The sequence below is a fragment of the Bombyx mori genome, chromosome 17, assembly GCF_030269925.1.
Source record: "Bombyx mori chromosome 17, ASM3026992v2".
Classification (NCBI taxonomy): Eukaryota; Metazoa; Arthropoda; class Insecta; order Lepidoptera; family Bombycidae; genus Bombyx; species Bombyx mori.
In genome coordinates, this window is record NC_085123.1 from 10,088,775 (window position 1) to 10,112,567 (window position 23,793).

Below are 23,793 nucleotides of genomic sequence, written 5' to 3' on the forward strand. Positions count from 1 at the left end.
CTAAATAAATATATTTTAAACATACTTCAACAGAGTTTGCTATTAATATTTTACTATGTTTCTAATTAGGTAATTTGAATAAAATGATCCTAACAGCTCGGCCTTCCTGCAATATCACAAGTCCCTTCGTGATGCTTGTATGTTATACAGGAACAACCACTCTCTTCCTGTCTACTTGCAATGCCTTACAACATAGTTAAAGTATTACATTATTATGACGGACTCAACTTTTAATCGAGGCGAATCTCATTAGCATTAACGTTACTGGTTACATTGGTATTCTAATCACTTCTGCCTAATTCTAATCACTTCTAATCACTGCTGCCTACATCTACGTCAATTACCCGCTTGATCCTTCCTGTCTTCATCATCATTGTCTTTGTCATCCTCGTCATCGTCTTCGCTTGAGTCATCATCGAAGTTTCGATTAAAGCTTGTCCAGGGTTGAATTTTGTCTATGGCGACAACACCTTCGTAACGACGACCGCCCTTACGAGACAACGGAGTGTCTTCGACTAAAAACCTATCGTGTTCCAAGACTTTCAAGATGCGGTAAGGACCCTGATATTTCATTAAAAGTTTCTTTGGATGACCATCGTTGGACACATGCCTTTCCATTCGGATTAGATCTCCTACTTCATACTTTTTACACTGTTTTCTATTTTTATTGAATCGCTCAGAATCTTTTTCTTGTTGAATTTCCATGCGTTTCAAAACATTATCTCTCACGGAGTCTAACTCATCTAGTGGTATTATATTAAGCGTGTCATTTATTATTGTGCTCAAAATTCCTTCCGCTCTATGGTTTATATTAAATCCGAACAGAAGTTCCGATGGCGACTTTTGCGTTGTCTTGTGGATTGTCGTGTTCAGACCTATTTGTATATCGTGAATCCGTTCGTCCCAACATCGTTCATCACGGCCATGATTCGAAGTAGCTAATGCTTCTGTTATGGTTCGGTTAAATCTTTCTATCTGACCATTTGCCCTCGGGGTCGCGACAGCGTTTAATATATGTTTTATTCCACAATCTTTTGTAAAGTCTTTAAACATTTTACTGGTGAAACTAGACCCCCTATCAGTAATGAGGCGCGTTGGGACTCCGAAGAAACTGACGTGGTCTTTCAGGACTTTGATTGTAGTCGCTGATTTCGTGTTTTTGACTGGAGTGATATTTATAAATTTAGTGAAACTATCTATTAATGATAGTATATAGCAGTTCCCCGCTTTGCTCCTGACAAAAGGTCCTAGGTGGTCTGCGTGGATTGTGTGGAAGGGCACGCCGATCTTTTCAATGGGATGCAGTTCTCCTTCACGTTTACCCCCTGGTACCTTGTGATGAGCACATTCTAGACAAGCCGATACGTATTTCTTTACGAAACGCCTCATGCGTCCAAACCAGTAATGTTTCCTTATACGTTCAAGAGTCTTTTCAAAGCCGTAATGGCCGACATCATCGTGGTTTCTCTTCAAGATCTGCCACCGGGCCCCTTTTGGAACGACCCACTTTATCTCATCGCCCACAATACGGTAGATACGCCCATTTTTTAATTTGAAATGTTTAAATACGTTCGCTATATTCTCGGTATCATGATTACATAAAATATTCCTTATTTGTGCAATTTCATCGTCTGCAGATTGTACGGTGGTGATCCAATCTTGTTCGTCCGTTTCAGTGGTTAGTACGTCAAGGACGTGATCCTCATTTGTTAGGGCGTCTATCGGATTACGACTGAGCGCGTCGACGTGGGACATCCTCGATCCGGGTCTATATTCAATAGTGCAATCATATTCTTGGAGTTGGATCCACCACCTCGCTATACGAGGCACCAAGTCCCTTTTTATAAGCGTAGCGCGGATCGCGCTACAGTCGGTAATTATAGTAAAAGGTATGCCGAGAAGGTAGATTCTAAACCGATTTAATGACGCTATAATAGCTAAGGTTTCTAGTTCATAGGAATGGTATCGCTGTTCATCTGGGGTGGTTTTTCGACTAAAATAAGACACTGGCTGCAGGGCGCCTTTCTCGTTACGTTGAAGTAAGATACCAGCTAGGCCTTGTTTACTAGCGTCGGTATGGAGTTCAGTCTCTGCCAGTGGATCATACAGAGCGAGCAAGGGTCGTTTATGCAAGAGCTCCTTGATGTGTGTGAAGGATTTTTCTCTTTGTTCGTTCCATATCCACTCTTGATCCTTCTTAAGAAGTTCAGTTAGAGGCGCAGCTACCAATGCGTAGTTTTTGATAAATCTTCTAAAAAACCCCGATAATCCTAAAAATTGACGTAGTTCATGTTGGTTTTTGGGCTTAGGAAAATTAGACACCGCTTCGGTCTTTCTGCACCCTGGTCGAATACCTTTTGCGCTAACCTCAAATCCAAGAAAGTCAATCTCGTCGAGGAAGAAGCTACATTTGCTCATTTTCAAAGTGAGCCCTCCACTTCGCAAAAGTTCCAGTACTTCCGTTAATCTGGTCATTCCTTCTTCAAAATTCTTTGAGGGAATTAATATGTCATCCATATAAACAAGGGCATACTTAATTTTGGCTTCCGCCAGGATAGTATTTATAGTTCTTTGAAATACCGCTGGTGCATTCACCAATCCAAATGGCATCCGATTATATTCAAATTGACCGTCTGGAGTCACGAATGCGGTTTTGTGACGCGAACCTTCTTCTATTGGTATCTGGTAGTAGCCGGATGCTAAATCTAGGGATGTGAACATCGTGTTTCCCGCTAACAAGTCCAATTGGTCCTCGATTCTAGGTAAAGGGTAATGGTTCTTTTTAGTCTTTCTATTCAGAGCGCGATAATCTACACAAAGTCGTTTTTCCCCCGTTTTCTTTTTTACAAGGACAATTGGACTTGCATATGGCGAAGAAGATTCTCTAACAATCCCACTATTTAACATTTCTTGTACCATGTCTCTAACTAATGATCTCTCGGAATGAGACATACGATACGGTCTGTAAACGACTGGTTCAGTGTTCTCCAAATCGATGGTCATTTCAGTTAGTTTTGTAAAACCTAAATCTTGAAGGCTGTATGAGAAGCAGTCTTTATATTTCGTAAGTAAATTTTGAAGGGCTAAACGTTGGTCGGGAGTTAGCTTTGGGTTATAATGTATTGTGTCATCATTGCATCGTGTTGTATCAACAGTTACCTCGCAAGTATGAAGTGCCACTTGTGATCGACAAGCTCTTGTTAGTAGAAAATCCCTTTGGATGTTAAAGTCGAAGTTAGAGAGATTGTGAATTAGCAACGCAGAGCCGTTGTTTGATATTTCGTATTCGCCGGGTAACAGGTAATATTTTTGTCCGTCGCGTTCTCTTACAGAACCATTGACGTAAACGGAGCCTTTCTCCAGTGCCTCGCAGCGAACGGGAACCGCTCGCAATGCATTCGCAGCAATTATCGTGTTGTCGCGTGTTAAGAGATGTAGTTTTTGATCTTTGGATATTCTCTGTAGTATTAACTGATCAGGTGTTTTCGTTATAACTATATTCGGTTTTTCTGTGAATGAATGTCCTATGAGAACAGAGTGCCTTAACACGTAATCTTCTACCACATACATATCAATGTTCTCTGAAATTCCCTGCACCTCTACGTGCGCAGCTATCCTACCTAACGGTCGGGTAAGGTTCGCGCCAATGCCTCTAAGCATCGGCAACTCATTATCTGTAACTATAGTTGTGTTAAGTAGCTTTGCGTCGCTTTCCCTAATTAGTGAACATTGGCTCCCTAGGTCTAAGTGACATTCGAACTGTATGCCATTGACCCTGACATTCATAATGTATTTGTCATTCGTTCTGTTCGAAGCACGTAATTCCGAGACTAGTTTTTCGTTTTTGGCAGTAGGCCTATTCATAGTTCCGTTTTCATCATTTTTGTCTTTATAACAGTTAGGTGCCAGGTGTCCTATCCTATCGCATTTTGTACATTTGGACAACGGCTTATCACATTTAAAACTAGGGTGTCCCAGCTGATTACAATTAAAACATTTAATACTCGGATTACTGATATTCTGTCTAGTATTCGTTGTTTTGTTGTTGGCTGAATGTGAATTCCTGTCAGCCCGATTGTTCCTAAAGTTATCATTATTTCCCCTGGGATTACCAATTTTTACTGACCTAAAATATTTAAGGACCTGTTCGGGCTCAGAAAATTGTGCTGCCTGCGCCCCCACTTTAACGGCACGATCATCTATGCCGTGAAGTAAGCAGTCGACGGCTTGTTTTCCGTTTATTCTACAGCGGTTTAGAAGGTTGACCTTAGCATAGTAATAGTGTTCCAAAGACTCTCCGTACCTAGCTCTCTTATTCAACATTTCAGTGAGAAGCTCAGCATAGTCTTCTTGGGAAGGAAATGTTTGTATAAGCTTTTTCTTCCATTCGGACCAACTGTATAGCAATGTGGGAAGACCTTGATACCACGACTTAGCGACGCCACTTAATTTTTGCAGAGAATAATGTATGGTTTCCCTTTCATCCCAACCATATATTTCAGAACATTCTTCAACTTTTGTTATCCACGTCAATATAGTTTGTGTCTTAGTCATGGGGTCAAAGTCCGGAATCACATTGCTATTGAAAGACATTTTAGGATTGTCGGTCCTCCTTACGTCTTTGATTATCGACAGAAACTTATCCAACATTTTATTGCTCGAAGAGCTTTTAGAGTACTTAGCACGGTTAGGTTTAGAACAGTCCCTATAAGATCCGCTAGATAGTGATTCGGTTGATGTACTAGTTGTACCTTTATATGTACCTTTACGTCTAATTCGTCGGTTTGGAGACCGCCTCCTTTTACTCTGATTCCGCCATATAAAGTCCACTTCAGATTCCTTGGGCTCCGACCTCCCCTCCAATCGCTGTCTCCGCCGGGACTTCTTCGCACCATACGACTCGGTTCCACGTCTCGGTTCACGCGTTCGCACTACGCCATTAGTAATCCCACGATATATTATGTCATTGTCTCTTAGTCCTTGCAGTCGTTCGTAATCGATTTCAGGCTCTGTACCTCGGGCATTATAGACTTCGTACCCTCGACCTCGAGTATTTCCGGTTTCCAATCCCTGACCTTGGACATCGTCAAATTCCGAATCCTTACCTTGGGCATTACCAAATCCCGACCTTTGACTTCGGGAAAATCCGAATTCTGACCCTTGACCTCGGGCAAATTCAACTTCCAACCCTTGACCTCGGGCAACTCCGAATTCAGACCCTTGACCTCGGGTAACTCCGAATTCCGACCCTTGACCTCGGGTAACTCCGAATTCTGGCCCTTGACCTCGGGCAACTTCCAATTCCGACCCTTGACCTCGGGCAACTTCTAATTCCGACCCTCGACCTCGGGCGGCTTCTAATTCCAACCCTTGACCTCGGGCGACTTCGAACTCCGACCCTTGACCTCGGGCAGCTCTGAATTCCGACCCTTGACCTCGGGTGTCTCCTTCCATATTTCTAGACCTCAACAAAAGAAGAAAAATAGCTTAGTAATCGTTCAAGTAGGAGTACAGTCTATACTTGGTTTATACATACTTTTTTTTTTGTATTTATATAAGCATAATAGCGGTTTAGATTTTCTCCATAAACGAAGTAAGTGTTGTGCATATTGTGTACTAATTGTGATCAAGAGTTCCGATATTTGGATAGGGATCTACACCCTCGATTTATCACTATTGCTTTTCCATTTAATTTAATAATTTTAGAAACAATTTATGGGTATTTTTGTCTGGAACCCGCCAGTACACATATAATGTATTATTGTTTAAAGTAAATTGTGATATACTATAATGTATTATTTTATTCACATCAAAATAAAGTTTAGCCCAGTAAAGCTATTGCACAAACTGAGTTGCTCTATAAAGAGAAACAACATTTAAAGCTATTGCTTCACCAGTTTTTATGTTTCAATATTCAAAAATGTCTTTAAGATTTGTAACGTTCCTCCTTGTAATGTTTCAATATTCCAATTACCATTTATGTCACCTGTTTAGCATATTGACCTCTTTTAAAAATGTATGTCATAAATCACATAAAGTTTACACCTTTTAAATTATAAAGTTTTAATGTACTACTCCATTACTGGGTTAAAATTAGTAATATGAAAGAGATTTGACTTGGTCTTTTTATGGTCTGTGTTTACTTTGTAAATCAAATTAGATATTTATAGACGTCTATATATAGATATATGTAGACATATCGACTAATATATAAACAAGCGGTTTTGTCAGTAATATATTGCTAGTTTCTCAACAAAGGAAATGTAGAGGTGAATACAATAATAATAAAACGAGGTTTAGAGTGTAAGAAAAAATAAGTTATAAAAAAAATAAAAATAAAAAAAATATATATATCAGCAACAGAAACAGGGAAAAAAAAACAAAATAAATTACGGAAAACAGTAATCGTCTATTATTCGTAAGCCAAAGAAGCTACTTGTTTGCATAAATTATATATTGTATGTTACGTGAGTTCCATGGAAAAGAAAGAAAGGAGAAAAAGAGATATCATATTTCTTCATCTTTACTTACATTTTGTGGACGCTTTAGAAAATTTTATGTATTCTTGGTGATCCCGCTTCTGAACTTTTGGCTTTCACCAAAAATAAACAATCCAAATGCTGTTTGATTACACTTCCTTTATTTCCACAACTTTAAATAGGTTTTAAAAGTACACTAATTGCCTTAATCGATACGCTTTTGTAAAGTACGTCTTGCTTCCGTCCTCGCTAAATCAGTGTGTCGTTCGCCATTTTGCGTGCATCACGCCCCGCCTCTTTGTGCCAGGGCGGAAGTCAACAAAATTTAGGATAGTTATGAAATTAGAATTTAAGTTATAAAATAATCATAAGTCTTAGTCTGTTATTATTTCCTACTTTTAATATTTACATAAATAATGGGCACGAGGATTGATTCTAAATAAATATATTTTAAACATACTTCAACAGAGTTTGCTATTAATATTTTACTATGTTTCTAATTAGGTAATTTGAATAAAATGATCCTAACAATGTGTCTTGCTTTTTATCTAAATACAATTAAACTAATAGTTATTTAGGGGACTATTGAATTTATTCAAAGCGAGTTCACGTCCGTGACTCGGTTATTGCATAACGGTTACATACAGACAGTTACTGTTTTATATAACACTATGTCTATACTAAACGACTAATGGGTGATGAGAGATTATTAACCACTCCCAATGGAACTACAACAGGTTGTGAAATGTCAAAACAAGTCCCATTTATCTCTCTATACATTATGCCTACGACGATTGGTTATTGATTTTTTAAAAGACGAAGACCCAACATTCATAAAAAGCAGATTTTTTTTTTTTAGTTCCTTAGATGCATGGTCACTGCCCACCTTCTGTTAAGTGGTTACTGGAGCCCATAGACATCTACAACGTAAATGCGCCACCCACCTTGAGATATAAGTTCTAAGGTCTCAGTATAGTTACAACGGCTGCCCCACTATTCAAATCGAAACGCATTACTGCTTCACGGCAGAAATAGGCGGGGTGGTGGTACCTACCCGTGCGGACTCACAAGAGGTCCTACCACCAGTACAATATAATAGTAATAAAATAAAAATAACATTAGATCTTAATCAAAAGAAAATTTACATCACAATAACTTACAAATGTATTTGTATACTAGATTAGTATAGTTTTAAAATAATAAGGCAAAAAAATGTGGATTGAGTCTAACTGAAATCCTAAAAACGACAATATTTTGTTGAATTTAATTTAAGTTGTTAAAACAAATTTTATAAATAGCGTTTTATGAGAAGCTATGACGAATTGACTTGTGAACTTTTCAATCTAGACGTATTGTAAACAAATGCATACATTGATATCAATCCTTGTGCATAATAATAATAAAATCGGGGACAAGTCACACAAGGTCATCTGGCCTCAAACTGTTATTCCTTGTACTATTGGAATCAGTGACTTATAAACTTATAAACGTTTATATATGCATATATCAAACACCCAGACGAAAAGTAGACACACCCATTCATTACATGGATTATTTACCTGATGTGTGAATTGAACTTACAACCCTCAGCCGAGCAGTCAGAACCGCTGAACTACTACACCGCCGAGCTATTCAGTAAATATATTTTTAATGCATGACGTAAAAGAGGCAGTAATACATTTAAAATTAAGTTCTTGTACTTGACATAAACGTTAAAGTGATTGCTTCGAGAAATTTTAAAATGAAACTGTATTTTCAATTTATTCGCTCGCGTGGCGAAGGAAAGGTGTCAGTGTAGTTTTTCCGGGATAAAAAGGTAGTATGTCACTATCAACGAGTGCACAAGAAAGTCGGCGGTAAGCGAGGAATTGCGACGTCTTGTGATGCGCACCACCCGGGTGGTGACCACGACCACTCTGCCAAGAGTGCAAACGACTAAGACGAAAATGTGTCTATCCTGACAAAAACCAACCTTTAAAAAAACATATCATTTGGTTGCTTCGTTCCGAGGTGAAACAAAGACAAACAAACACAACTCTACGTTTGAAACATTAGAAAACTTTGGATTTGTAGCGCAGTTGTTACTACAGATGTGATGTATTCTCAGTATCATTGTTTGAGATATTATGACTTCATCACACATTCACGACATTAACAATGTAAGTCAAAACAAGTGGAAAAACTCCATATTTCTAAACATTACATTCTTTTTTGTAAGATTAACTAATATTGAATTAGTAAAGATGGAGTTTTGTTAAGTGTTTTCAAATTTACATTACACTCGGTATTATATCAAGTATTTGATTATCTTCAGATTGTGAATAAATTCAGAACTATACAGTATACTTTTTTCTTTCCAGAAAAGTGGTAGCACTGATAAATCTTTTACACAGCACAAACAAAAACGGTTTATTTTATTTTTGGAAAAAAGAATTCCTTGTGTACGCTTTATTTGAATTACTTCTATCTGTCACCGGTATTATAATTCAAAATTTGTCTAAGTACCGTTGCAATATTTACAGACCTAGATTTCGCGGATGTCTGTCTAACTGTCAAATAAACCTCATTTTACTTATTTTTAGTGTTTGTAAAAAGGAGAGATGGGCACGTTTTGAGGCTGTTGTTATACTTTCTACAAGAGTGTGTTTGCACGATGTTAGACTTCCTATTTGAGGATTTTTTCGAGAAGAGTAAGTGTTTCATATGTCTTGAGCGGCAGACGGCACACAAGTGGTCAACCTCGCTCATTGACAATGCCAATACTATGAGCACAGCTAAAACGCAGTCTAGCACTTGAAGAAGAATGTCATAGCGCTGAGGGAACACCATAAAGCGATGCTTCCCAACGTGAGGCCCACGCACCACAAGGGGGCAATCGGACTAAATTAATATAGAAAATCTGCATTAAAATTATTTTCAGAATTAGAATTTCAGTTTTTTATTATGTATTTAGAAATATTACTTACTGTGTTTTGTTAACAAATTCATAGTGATTTCTTCCTCAAACCATTTATGTTTCTTAAGTGAACAATTTTTTAGTGTTAAAATTATGTAAGTATAGGGGCCATAAAAATTTTAGAAATGTTACAGTAGGGAATGGCACAAAAAAGTTTGGCAAACACTGCCATAAAGTGTCCTTTAAGCTGAAGCACTGTTCATTCCATAACCGGCAAAAATGGTCCTTGGAAACATAATAACTACTGTATAGAGTTATAGGTATTAGGGATTTTGCTGCGGTGGCGTGTAGTGCGGTGTTAAAATGAAGATGGCGGATCCTCAGCAAAAATCCCGAATAACAACACTATTCAAAATACATTATGGTATTATTAATATATTAACGTTTTCCTGTCTTACATACATTTATATATGTATAACTAGCGACCTGCCCTCGCTTCGCTACGGGAACATTTAATTTATTATTGATTACGAAAATAATACGTCAGATGTTTTTTCCTACTTACTTGACACTTCGTTATATTTTGGGTACATGGTCCTACCACACTTACTGGTGGTAGGACCTCTTGTGAGTCCGCACGGGTAGGTACCACCACCCTCCCTATTTCTGCCGTGAAGCTGTAATGCGTTTCGGTTTGAAGGGCTGGGCAGCCGTTGTAACTATACTGAAACCTTAGAACTTATATCTCAAGGTGGGTGGCGCATTTACGTTGTAGATGTCTATGGGCTCCAGTAACTACTTAACATCAGGTGGGCTGTGAACTCGTACACCCACATAAGCAATAAAAAAAAATTGGGTAATTCACACTATATCTCCTATAAATAGCCTTTGTGCTATTCTGAAGTGTAAGCTATATTATTGTAAAGTTTCTTCAAAATGCATCCAGAAGTTTTTGCGTGAAAGAGTAACAAACATACATCCGCACATTCTTAAGGCTTCGTCAAACAGAACGCGTAATTAGCGCGCGTCAGAGCGCTAAGCTGACGGCGCGCTATGACGCCGAGATGTGTTGTATTACTATGGTAACATACCGTCAAACAGAGCGCCAGCGCTATAAGTACGCAACGCTCTGTCGCGGCGTTTGGGCTTTTTGACAGTATATTACCATAGTAGTACAACACATCTCGGCGTCATAGCGCGGCGTTAGTTTAGCGCTCCGACGCGCGCTACGCTATGAATAGCACGGCGTCAGTTTAGCGCTCTGACGCGCGCTAATTACGCGTTCTGTTTGACGAAGGCTTAACGCTCTGACGCGCGCTAAGTACGCGTTCTGTTTGACGAAGCCTTTACAAACTTTCGCGTTTATAATATTAGCTGGATTGTATGAGTACGTATTTTCCTTTCCAGATGTTACTATATTCATACTTTATTTTTTCGTTTAAAAAAAAACACTATAGTTAACAGTTTCCATACTTACTCGAACGTAAACAACTGTAAAGTTTTACAATTTACGTATTGATTGATCTGTTTCTTAGATTTATTATTCTAAAAACTTAAAACAAAACAAACAAACTTGTGTACCTAAATCTACGGACGGAAAATTTATTAGACAGTTTTAGTCTACATGAAATGTTACGAGTGATGGACCAACAAAGGAATGCCGTAAAATAAGATTACCCAATTACAAAAACACGGTTCATTTTCAATCTGACTTCTGGCTAGTTTGCTTTGCAGTCTTTGGAGTACACCGATAAATCCTTGTTCTACTTTATGGGAGTGATGGTATGACTCTCACAGCATACTAAACATGTATACCTATAGGTACTACCTTACTTGTGTACAACGAATAATAAATCGTAAGTTACTATTAAGTACTTCGAAAGTATGAGAACGTCACGTGGGCGCAGATATGTATTATCTATACTTCTATACTAATATTATAAAGAGGAAAGATTTGTTTGTTTGTTGAATTGAATAGGCTCCGAAACTACTGAACCGATTTGAAAAATTCTTTCACTGTTTGGAAGCTACACTATTCCAGAGTAACATAGGCGATAATCTTTTTTGAAAAAAATTAGGGATCCATACTAAAACTTCAATAATGCAACCCAAGGTGTAAAAAAATTACCTAAAATATTCTTTACATTGCGTGCCCTGCGAAAACTATTGATGATAGAATAAAATAATGTACTACGACTTTGTAGAACACATTATTATTTACAAAAAGTGTCACGACAGCATATGTCTAACTATTATAGTTATGCCGCAATAAGTGTTCTTTTATTTAAAATAAATAAAATAACGTCCAATATCATTGAAATGTTTGTTAAATACCCGAGCGAAGCCGGAGCGGGCCGCTTGTGATTACTAATTTTGTAGATCCCAAATACAAAGATTTTAAATGTAGTGTTGAAATGTAATTATTGCTTCGAGGTGCAGCGTCGTTGCACATACTTCATCGACCGCGGAATATATAATAGCAGAAACCACTGCATCGGTCCATTGTTCGTTTTCAGAGATTGCTTTGGCCTATTTCCCATAAGCTATGGAATGAAAAACTCGCGTGCGCTCCCGCAGCGGTGCTAGCTATGTTTAAAAATAATTTTATTGCTTGTTGACTACAACAAGAACGGATACAACTCACGTCCTTCAGCATTACTGTGTGCTTAGTGCGAGTTTTTTAACGTTCTCGATAGCGTTAAAGTTAGTTCATATTTGTATGGAATGGTATAGTTTGCCTACGTTTCCCACTAGAGGCGCTGTTCCAACTGCATACAAAACTGTTTTTTTTTTGTAATCCTACCTAAGCTGATAGCCTTGAGAAGCTATATCAGCGGAATCTTAACTAGTAGGTGAGCTCACGGGGCTCAAACCTGACGACGTTGCTAACACGAACCCCAGCAAGAGCCGTGCTTCGCAGAATCTACCACCAGATCGGAAACGCGACCCACTGAGAAGATCCGGCGAGAAACTCAGTGGGCTGTGTCTGGGGGTTAATTTACTCGTCGAGCCCTTCGTCGCAAGCGACGGGTTCGACGGGAACGATGACCGGTGCCTGAGGTACCTAAAAGCACCGTTAGTGGATCGGGAGGATCCGAAATGACGTGTTTGGGGCGACGTCGACTGCTTTCCATTCTGTCCGCAGGATCGGGAATGAGAAAAGTGGGCTAACCTTTACGCTATCGAGGACGTTAAAAAACTCGCACTAAGCACACAGTACATTTTTCACTAGATTAGCTATAGATTAGTGGACCGTTACACAGATTACTGTTGTTTTGATCGCCTCATTGGTCTCGCCAATAGACCAACGGGTTGCTCAACAAGATGCCGCCCGCACTTCAAACCTCCACAATCACGCATCAACTGACCTGGAATTATAGTCCTTAAATAGTTTCGGGTCAGCGTATGATTGCGAAACTGTTTCAATTAATTTTTATATATTTTTTTCTCTATATTTCCTATAAATTTGCACATCACTAATTGCGCTACATATTTGTGACTTTTAGTTACTAATAGCATCACTGATATGATGCCTAACAAACAAAAACATTACAGCAATCCCATTGTTTGTATCAATTACGTATGAATATAAGATAGATCACATATACCTACAAATAAAAATAAATATATGCATACCTAGCGTGATCTTTTCGTAAATCTCTTAAGCTCGAACTTCTAGAAAAAGTTATGCGATAGACGATAGACAGTACTTAACAAATGTTATTTCTGAGTGAATTTGAATGCTTTGAAGTTTCAAATGTTATTTCTGAGTGAATTTAGGCAGCTTTACTGTGTAGGATAAAAATGTGTTGGTCATCTTTTACGAAAATATACCGAGAATATTAATTAGGATCAATTTTAATCTTCATGCTCACCGAGAAGCTCGGCTTAATGCAAAGAAAAATAAATGACGTTATATTTGTGAAGGGATGAATGAATTTGGCAGGACCGGTCGCTGTACCCACTTGTATCAGCTGTATTGCTTACGTGAGCTTGTATGACTGCTTAATCACCTCAAACCCGTAACGTAATTTATGGTGTAAAAATACACGGATTATAATACGTATGCGGTCTGTAAAAACCATATAAAGCGTTTTCGTATTTTATCCGTCACGATCAGCATGTGGTTCTTGTTCAAATATATCATTAATACATTATTTAAAAGGATTAATAAGAACAAAGAAAAGGCTTTTTGGTTACGGCGTCTGTTTATTCCTCAATATTAAACATCTACATCTTTTTCAGATCATTTTTCTATTTGAAATTGCTCAACTGTTTGTTTTTAGTGATAAGAAATGTAATTAATGTTTTGGGTTACAATAAAGTACATTCTAGTCGAGGTATTTGTTTTGCTAGTATAAAAATATATCTATCTCTATATACGTAATATGAGATACGCAACATTTTACTTGTAAATATTTAATTTTTTCCGTTGTTATTGGCAGTCATATTGAGTTCAATGCCATCAAAAAGGTAGATATTTCGGTGTTCTAAGTGAACACTGTGAGCATTCGTAACGAGACTTAGAGGTCACGGACGTGTCCACTGAAAAATGGAGGTCAATGAATGCACACTTTCATTTAGGTACATAAAATTCATAAAGTCATCAATCATTATTCGTTTGCGAACGTAAAGCGTTTGCTGTTTCTAACAGAACAAAAAAATGATCGTGGTCTGCAGAAACTGTTTGGGTAAGGAAAATATCAGATTAATCACTACATTGAATAAGCAGTATATTCTTTACCCTAATTACTTTTCTTTTACCCTTTTTTGTGTGGCCTGACGCAAGCTAAAACTAAGAAAACCAACTAGTTGATAAATATATTTTTTCTTATGACGTGTGCTATTTTCTATATAATTCCTCAATTAAAATCTTGCTTATTAAGATATAGCTCCTGAACAGATGCACATTTTGTTTCTTATTTTTTGTTAATACAGGTGAGCAGATGTGCAGATTATCATCTGATATTATGCAGTCCACCAAACCTACAGAAAGGACAATTTGAACACACCGGCCCACTTTGAAGCATTATAATTAAGTCAAAGGTGTATTGGAATTGGCGAGGCTGGTGGAGAATACTTAACGGTAGACAGCGGCTTGGCTCTGTCTCTGGTATTGCTGAAGTCCATGGGCGACGGTAACCACTTACCATCAGATGGGCCGTATACTCGTCTGCCTACAAGGGCAATAAAAAAATTAAAAAATAGATTGTAAAAATATTAAGAAGCCAATTAGATTAGCCAATTTAGATATTGAGTTCCACGTTAGTAACAGATTCATGATATAAAAAATATGTTCGGTCGAAAATTAGTATAAATTTTCAACGATATCTTTTTTATAGTTCAAGTGATATGAATTACTCAGTTTCTGTGTTGTGTAACGCTGTAAGCATTATTTTAGGCATGATTCATTTGCATGACGTCATCTGAATTAGAGTTGATTTTCTGGAACTAATTCGATTTTTCTTATTAAAATTATTACGTAAGCAAAGGGTCGAATAAAAAGGTTTTTGTAGTTTATTATTATTAGTGTTTGATTTTGTGTGTTTCGTCTCTTTTGATGTCTTGTTTTTTTTATCTTTTAATGAATAAAAATTCTTTCAGCGCTTATAAGGACGAACTTCTGTGGATTGATATTTAGAATGTAATTAAATGATGTCGTTGTCTTTGATTGTAAATAAAAAATCTGACTTTCGTACGATTTTTTAAAATATGATTATCTAAAGTAAATTCCCAAAAAAAATGTGGTAAAATCATTGTCGTAGTCCGTTAAGTGATCGAAAATAGTTTTAAATACAAATCTATGTACATTAGTTTTTAAATTTGTTACTAGAACATTATCAAAGTTTGTTTTGAAACATTAAAACCACTTTAGTAACTGGCAATCTTTTCATGATTTCTCGACTGACAATGATAACAATTAAAAAAAAATATATATATTTATCTTTGTTAACGAAAATCTTCTTCAATGAAGTCCTAAAAATACTGCCTTCGTATTTGTCATTATATTTGCCAACGAAAATGTTCTTAAAGTCCTGAAGAGATTGCCTTCGTTTTGTTATGAAACCATTCATGATTTATATGAAATTGTACAGTTGAAATCACGTCTATAAAATACGTCATTCAAGCAATTAATCTCTTTTCCTATTATGAATAAAATAATGTCGCCGTGAGTAAGAATTCTGAAAATAAGCTTTTCATATTCTCAAACAATAGCTCAAACAAAAAGGAATTCGTTAGTTTATAATAACAAAGGCAGATGACACATATTCGTGTGCATCATTAATAGCAAACATTTTCTTTTCAGAATTTTCCCCGAATACATTTTATGACACTAAACGTGTTCTAAGATTTACTGTTTATTCAGCCGACTACTTGCATTGTATTTAGCACCTCGCCTTTCAATAGATATATACGTGTTTGTAATTATTATATATAGTAAAAACAAGTATGTACCTTCATACAAGTATACACTTATGTACAAGTATGTACTTCGGTGGTTCATTTTTTTAATTATTATTTATTTGTAATTAATAAACTCGACCACACAAAGTCGTGACGTATATAGGTGTGACGTGGGTCTCGAAAAGGCGTTTTCAGAGAAAACTATATATATACTTAGATTCTGATTCACAATTTTTTACTGGTGGTAGGACCTCTTGTGAGTCCGCACGGGTAGGTACCACCACCCTGCCTATTTCTGCCGTGAAGCAGTAATGCGTTTCGGCTTGAAGGGTGGAGCAGTCGTTGTAACTATAATTGAGACCTTAGAACTTATATCTCAAGGTGGGTGACGCATTTACGTTGTAGATGTCTATGGGCTCCAGTAACCACTTAACACCAGGTGGGCTGTGAGCTCGTCCACTCATCTAAGCAATACAAAAAAAAAAAAAAATTCAGCTGAGGGCTGACCACTTTCGTATCCGTTTGTAGTAGAAATATCTTCACATATCTTTCTATTTTAGTCCATAATTACAAAGCTCCAAGGTCGATTTTAATTTTGCATTTAGTCGCGCCGTGCTTTTTGCACTATCTCAGATCAAATGGAAACCACATTTTAAATTGGAATTAAATTGTGATTAAGCGTTGAGACCTTTACAATTCCTATTGTTATATAAACAGTGAAATCTATTAGTTTTTAATCTGGCAACTGTAATTAAAGATTAGCAATTTTCAACTTAAAGTCCGTGAATTAAGACTTCGTTTACACAAGCATCGAATGCGAATTAGCGAAAGTACGGGGAAATAATATTTATATATCTGGTATAAACAAACATTACTAATTTCGCCAAAACGATACGACGTGTTTGTGTGTCTTAATCTTCTTGTCGATTATTGCCCCTTCAGTGGAGGAGAGTGTGTGAGATGCAAACGAGACTTTCAAGACGCTCTCATATCATCGTACCGTTTTAAGACAGTGTGATACAAAAACTAAACAATGTATTTCGAAATTAAACAAAGCAGATGTTAATTGACCTACTTAAGATTTTTTTTTTTCCAACCTAAGCTGAGAGCCTTTAGAGGCTATATCAGCGTAACCTTAACTAGTAGGTGAGCTCACGGGGCTCAAACCTGACGACGTTGCTAACACGAACCCTAGCAAGAGCCGTGCTTCGCAGAATCTACCACCGGATCGGAAACGCGACCCACTGAGAAGATCCGGCGAGAAACTCAGTGGGCTCTACTTAAGAATTCATTACATACCAGAGCTAAACAGTTGTAGTTTTAAACTAACTTTTCTTCGACTCCACGAAATAAACTCCTCAAGTAGGCGTAACCGGTAACGTTGTTAAACTAGTCCGAGAATAATATTGAAATCTGGATCGTCTGTTTTGAAACGAGCTATAGCAGGTAAGTAGGAAATCCTTATTGTGTATTTGAGGACGGGATAGGACGAATGCTATTTTTATGTAATTATTCACTGAAGTCACTTGAACTGTTATGTAAATTGATCTAGGCAGATCACGAATTAGATGGGTGGACGAGATCACAGCCCACGTGGTGGTAAGTCGTTACTGGAGCCCATAGACATCTACAACGTAAATGCGCCACCCACCTTGAGATATAAGTTCTAAGGTCTCAGTATAGTTACAACGGCTGCCAAACCCTTCAAACCGAAACGCATTACTACTTCACGGCAGAAATATTTGATATAATACCGTCAATATATTATAGAGTATAGAATTCTAGCCGTTAGCCCATTTGCTATGCTAAGAAAACGGGCGAACACAAAGTTCATTTAACTCAAATACAAAATGTAAATTTTAATTAATTTTTTGAAGTAAGTACTTGAATAAAAACTGCGTATCTCGAACCCAAATAAATGCATTCTGAACTACAATATAGAGAGTACGTGCGTATTAAGGGCCATGAAGTATATTCAATTGGATCATCTGAGAATCCTCAACTGGTTAATAAGGAAAATCAAATGACGTTGAAAAAGAAGCATGCAATTGCTTATGTTTTATGGTTTGTTAACTTTACAATCAACTTCAAACATTGGCCACACGCTGACCAGCTCATGGCAATAAAAACATTTCGCGTCAAACCATTCTTCATCATCTTCGATGTTATGGAAGTGAATGGCCTCGCGTCGATATTTAAACACTCGTGACGTGAATCCGTCCAATCGTTATAAAGACTTATATCTATTGACATTACTTTCTATTATAAAACCTTTCTGAACTGACCGGCCCGAATTACAGCTTAAGCATCAGTGAACAATAAACAATCTTACGAGTTTCACATTATTTAAAGTGGAAACTGATCCATAGCTTGAATTTTTAGTTTTAAAATGAATTACGAAAGAGGATATTTAAAAAATTTACTCAAATGTTAACTTGGAAATCTTAATGATGTCAGAAATTTGGTTCTCACTCTATACTAACTACTCTGTAGTGAGTTAAAGCTTCGCATTAAATGATTCAATACTCTCAAAGGTTTATATGATAATAATAATAATAATAATGGCAATAACGATACGATTGTATTGAATTGAGGTTGAATGACCAAAGAGCAAGACGCACCAATAAAATATTTTAACAAAACGTTAATAGCAGAGATCTCGAAAATTACTGTAGGAAGCAATCAAGTGAAAGACATTGAGGTTAATTCCGAATCCAATTCAATGTTCTTTAAAACGAATCCGAATTGTAATTGGATAGTTCGTATCAATAGCAGCCCAGGGAAATTTGATTGATTGAAAAATAAAATCGCGTGATTTACGACCTAAACGGGTGCTTGGTACTTATCGGTCTATCAATAAAATTGTCTTTGCATTGTTCGCCCAATGTCTAGGCCGGCGTCGGGTTTCCTGTAAATCGCAACACTTCGAAAGAGGACGTCCGTTTCCTTCGAACACCATTATTCATTTGACAAGAAATTTATCGATTGAAATCGTTCGTGACAATTGGCGGTCGCAAGGAACTTTGGCAACGGAAGGAACTTTCGTGGAACACCTCTGGATGTGAAGAAGAAAGTTCTTAGAAACACATATTATGTCGACTATTGTCCTTGTAAACGTGTCGTATTGATTTGCAAATTTATTCTTTGTTATTTCTCTATCTGAACAATTGCGTTCATATGCATCACATTAATCTAGTCAATTACACATATTACAGATAGGTCAATTGTTTACTACACAGCCAGCGTTAATAATTACATAATTCAAATAAATAATTAATATTTTATTTCTAAAGCGATCTGTGTATTTCTATTCATTTCAAAGTATCAAGATGGTTACGTTAGTGTTGGACTGTCATTGAAGATTGAATAAAATCTGACCGAGACCTTGAAATGAGGGATTAAGCCTCACAGACGTCGCTAAGGCATTTACCCTTGACCTTTCTAGCTATTATTAACAAATTCCTAACTATAGTCGTCCTATTTAACCTAGTACAATTATACACGTTATCGTACATATCGTTGTGAGGACACTTTACGTGTGGAACGCCTTTAATTTGAATTTGTAATGAGTTGTGTCATGTCTTCGTTTAAATACAAGTGTGGATAGCGGAAAATGTGAATGTTTATTTCTTTTATCATTCGACAATGGCGTGTGGAAATATAGCATTTACGTTGCACTAGTTACCGTTTTGAGAATTTCTATATTCAAATTCAATTGGATCTGAAATCAATACCTAAACAAAAAGCACGAATAGTCGTTAGAACTTACTTAAGAAGAAGATTGAGGGCACTATCGTTTCTAGTTGTCGGGACGTCCTTGACGCTGGAGGGTTCACTGCGAACGCCACGGAGAGAGAGCCGCAGCTGCCGGGGGATAGAACTGAGGAGGCCGCTGCTATTCCTCCGCTGGTTGAGACTCTTGGAGCGCGTCAACTTGTTCGCCTCTAAGTCCACGACTCGGGGGTGCGTAGACACCTCCTCCCCGATTCTTGAAATCGTTGCACTCGACGCATTAGTTTTAATTATAGTAGGAACGGCAGTATTAACATCATCCAACAGTTTCTCCCAGGGTGACGTCACGTCCTCCTCCGAAATCGTCTCGAAACTTCGGGGACCGACCGACGATGAGGTCTTGTCAGACATCTTGAAAACACTAAGCATTGAAAGGATAAAGGAACGCAGCACTAAAGACACCTACAGGGCACTTCGTCACTTTGGATTTTTAGTTTCTTGACAACACTTCACTCTTATCATAATATCCATTTGTAAATCATAATGTTTGGGGTAGAAATGTTGACACTGAAACAAAAGAGAAATTGAAATTAGAACTCAGAACCGAGAAGAAGTCTTACTGGTGGTAGGACCTCTTGAGAGTTCGCGCGGGTAGGTACCACAACCCTGCTTATTTCTGCCGTGAAGCAGTAATGCGTTTCGGTTTGAAGGGTGGGGCAGCCGTTGTAACTATACCTGAGACCTTAGAACTTATGTCTCAAGGTGGGTGGCGCATTTACATTGTAGATGTCTATGGGCTCCAGTAACCACTTAACACCAGGTGGGCTGTGAGCTCGTCCACCCATGTAAGCAATAAAAAAAAAAGTATGCCAGAAACATTATGATGGAAAATAAAATATTCGTCGTTTTTAACGAAAGTAATTTTTTTTTTTTCGGTAATCAATATAATTCAATATGAACAGTGATACAAGACTTGTACTTTTGCTGAAACTCCGTCTAGTATGGACAGTTGAAAGGAATCTCAAAACATACGTAGTAATCATCATACATTTTGAAAGTACTAAGACAAAAGAAACTTTCATGTTACGTTTAGAATTTGCAATATTATTTGAGGAGAAAGGTGTATGTTAATGAGACGCTAAATAGCTGCTAAAAAAACATACTATTCTTAATAACTAGGTACATATTTTTTAGGCCCGCCGGCAGCCAATTACTGCGTCATTACTAAGAAAATAAAATGACTGGTTATTTATTTTGTGCAAGTTTCACTTGTTTAACTAGCCAATACTGTGATAGTGGCGCAACAAGCTAGGTTTAGGCACCTTTGTATATTAAAATTAGAAATAACAAAACATAAGATTTCGTTCTTCGAACTCGTATGCTTAAAACGTATTGAATTAGCTTTCCCACTGAGTTTCTCGCCGGATCTTCTCAGTGGGTTGCTAGGGTCAGTGTTAGCAAGACTCCGGTTTGAGCTCCGTGAGCTCACCTACTAGTTAAGGTTACGCTAAAATAGCCTCTCAAGGCTACCTTAGCTTAGGTAGGAAAAAAAAAACAATTAATACCAGGTGGGCCGTGAGTTCATTCATCTGTCGATGCAATAAAAAATAGAGTTTGAGCCCCGTGATGATCTACTAGTACGATGACGCCGACATGGTCTCTCTAGACTATCAGATTAGGCACGAAAAAAAAAGTTAGCTTTTACTAAACTATATATGTGTGTATGGATGTTGATAGCGGTTTTGATCTAGTTTGTATGAAAGTGAAATTTAATGAAGTCGCGAATCTTTGTTTTCGTAGTAGTGAAAGCGGGCGGCAACACAATTTCAAACTTACGCTATTGAAAGTCTCGTTTATCTATATCTGTATCAAATAAATAAAAATGAATTGCTGTTCTTTAGTCTCGCTAAAACTCGAGAACGGCTGGACCGATTTGGCTAATTTTGGTCTTAAATTATTTGTGGAAGTCCAGAGAAGGTTTAAAAGGTAGATAAATATGAAAATGCTCGGAATTAAATAAAATAACAATTTTGTTTTTCCTTTGATGTGTCCCCCGTCGGACGGATTCCTTTTGTTTGTTTTAAGTTTATTTTATACAAAAGCTTAGGTCTTTTATTTGTCGATTGAGGCACTACGAAGTCTGCCGGGTCAGGTAGTAATTAATACAACTGAATGCTTGGTTTTAAATAACCTTTAAAAATACTTTTGGAGTTTACTCCTTTAGAATCGATTTACATATATAGGCCCGGGGTATGAAAATTATGGGGACCAAAATCGTACTAGCATGTCACACGAAATGCGTTATGCGCCTGATTGGCTCCTGATTGCGTGATGCGTGCGCGCGCCAATCAGGAGCCAACGCGCGGCCGCGTTATCGCAGGTGACGCCGGGCTGCTGCGCCGGCAGTCCGCCACAAAGCCTCGTACTGATCGCGCGTTTCTCTCATTATTGTATTTTCATATATTTGTTAGTCGTTTGTTTTGTGTCTCGTTAATTTGTTAATAATCTGTAGTGTATCGTGTTGTCGTAATATAGAACTATTTCTCGTATTGTTTCGTTTAATTTTTTATATCCAGTAAACTCCAGTCGTGCGTCGGAGCGGACACACACACTTTTTTTTTACTCTCCTTCAGGATTATATTATATTTTCTTAGGTTTTCGCGAGGCATAGATTTAATTTAAATTACTTTTAAGGTTAAATCTCGCATTTTATTATATTTTTGTATTGGAAACACCAGTAATAATGTAATGAGCGTAAAACAACGCCAGACAGAAATGTATTTTTGTAGTAATTTTTATTTTTACTATTATTCATACACAATGTAATGTAAAGCACATATTATAAAGCATGTAATATAAAAAAGCCAATATAATATTGATTAACGATTACATTAAATCAAAACACAATAAAAACCATGGTCGGTTGCTATGGTGGAAAGGGTATATTTAGGTGGTAAGCCCGTAGAGGTGGTAAACCCGTGCGGGTAGGTAGTGCTCGTTTTTAATACGCCACTTAGTTTCTTTGAAACCAAAAATAGTCCAAATTATCTACATTTGAATAAAGGTTTATTATCGTGACGACCTTACCTTGTTAAGTGGCAAGCAAAAAGTACTAGCGATATGCATTTGTTTTTCACAAATCCTACTACGAATAACTTTTTAGACGTGGTCTAGGGCTAAGTTTTCGCCTATCTCTCTGTCTATCCTATCTACTTCTGCCGATAACAACCATGCATTCCGATTTGAAGTGTGCGACAGCCCTTATAGAATGGAACTGAGATTTTGACCCGACTTTACACAATGGATTCTTTAGACGCGGTGGTGTCTATGGACTAAGGTAGCTATTTTAGACCAAGTAGACCATGAATTCTTTCGACCATGTATATAATACAAAAGTAATAAAAAATTACGTTTATATAACGAAAAGTGACGTCTTCCTGACAGACTAGAAAATACAAACAGACAAAGCAGACAAAGCGATTTCGTAAACTGAATAAACACCGCTCAATCAAAGTAAATTAATTGTTACGTAAAACTTAGCTCCATTCATAGTAGTACGTACTTTACAATCGAACAGTCTCATAATTTTGAACAAACTAACCAATTTATGGAGAGGAATTCCAAACACATCTACGCCCGTTGTTATGAATAGTTGTGGCACGAATAGTTTTAGCTAAAAACAAAACCTCATTCGACTGTGCAAGTTTGGCGTACCATACATATTTTAGTGCGCGATCACAGAAAATTGTACTTACTGGTGGTAGGACCTATTGTGAGTCAGCGCGGGTGGGTACCACCGCCCTGCCTATTTCTGCCGTGAAGCAATGATGCGTTTCGGTTTGAAGGGTGGGACAGCCGTTGTAACTATACTTGAGACCTTAGAACTTATATCTCAAGGTGGGTGGCGCATTTGCGTTGTGGATGTCTATGGGCTCCAGTAACCATTTATCACCAGGTTGGCTGTGAGCTCGTCCAACCATAGCCATAAAAAAAAAATTAAAGCACTGAGCGCAATACAAACAGCGTTAAGACCGGAAAATGGTCCGAATTTAGTGAAACACTATACTTATAGGTCGCTAACAGAGAAGATCGTCGTTCGAAGAGTTGTATTTATAACAGAACGTCTGCCAAATGTCCCGCATTCTGCGAATATGGGTCAATGCTCCAGTGCGCTACTGAAGTGGAATGGATCATGGACAAAACTCTCATGTACCCTCAGACTGTAACCCGCAAACATTTGTATTTTCGTCCCTTAGCACGCGAAATGTCACAAAAACACCT

General features: G+C 37.5%; 1 protein-coding gene across 2 annotated transcripts in view; it reads right to left on the reverse strand.

Moving 5' to 3' along the window:
• The window catches only part of LOC101739197 (G protein-activated inward rectifier potassium channel 3), a 69,829-nt gene that overhangs the window by 26,530 nt on the left and 19,506 nt on the right, over positions 1 to 23,793 (reverse strand). For both annotated transcript variants that reach the window (XM_012695801.4, XM_012695803.4), the window contains exon 2: positions 19,550 to 20,079. In XM_012695801.4, coding sequence (XP_012551255.1) covers positions 19,550 to 19,941 — 392 coding nt within the window. In that variant the 5' untranslated portion in view covers positions 19,942 to 20,079. The remainder of the gene's footprint in view (positions 1 to 19,549; positions 20,080 to 23,793) is intronic.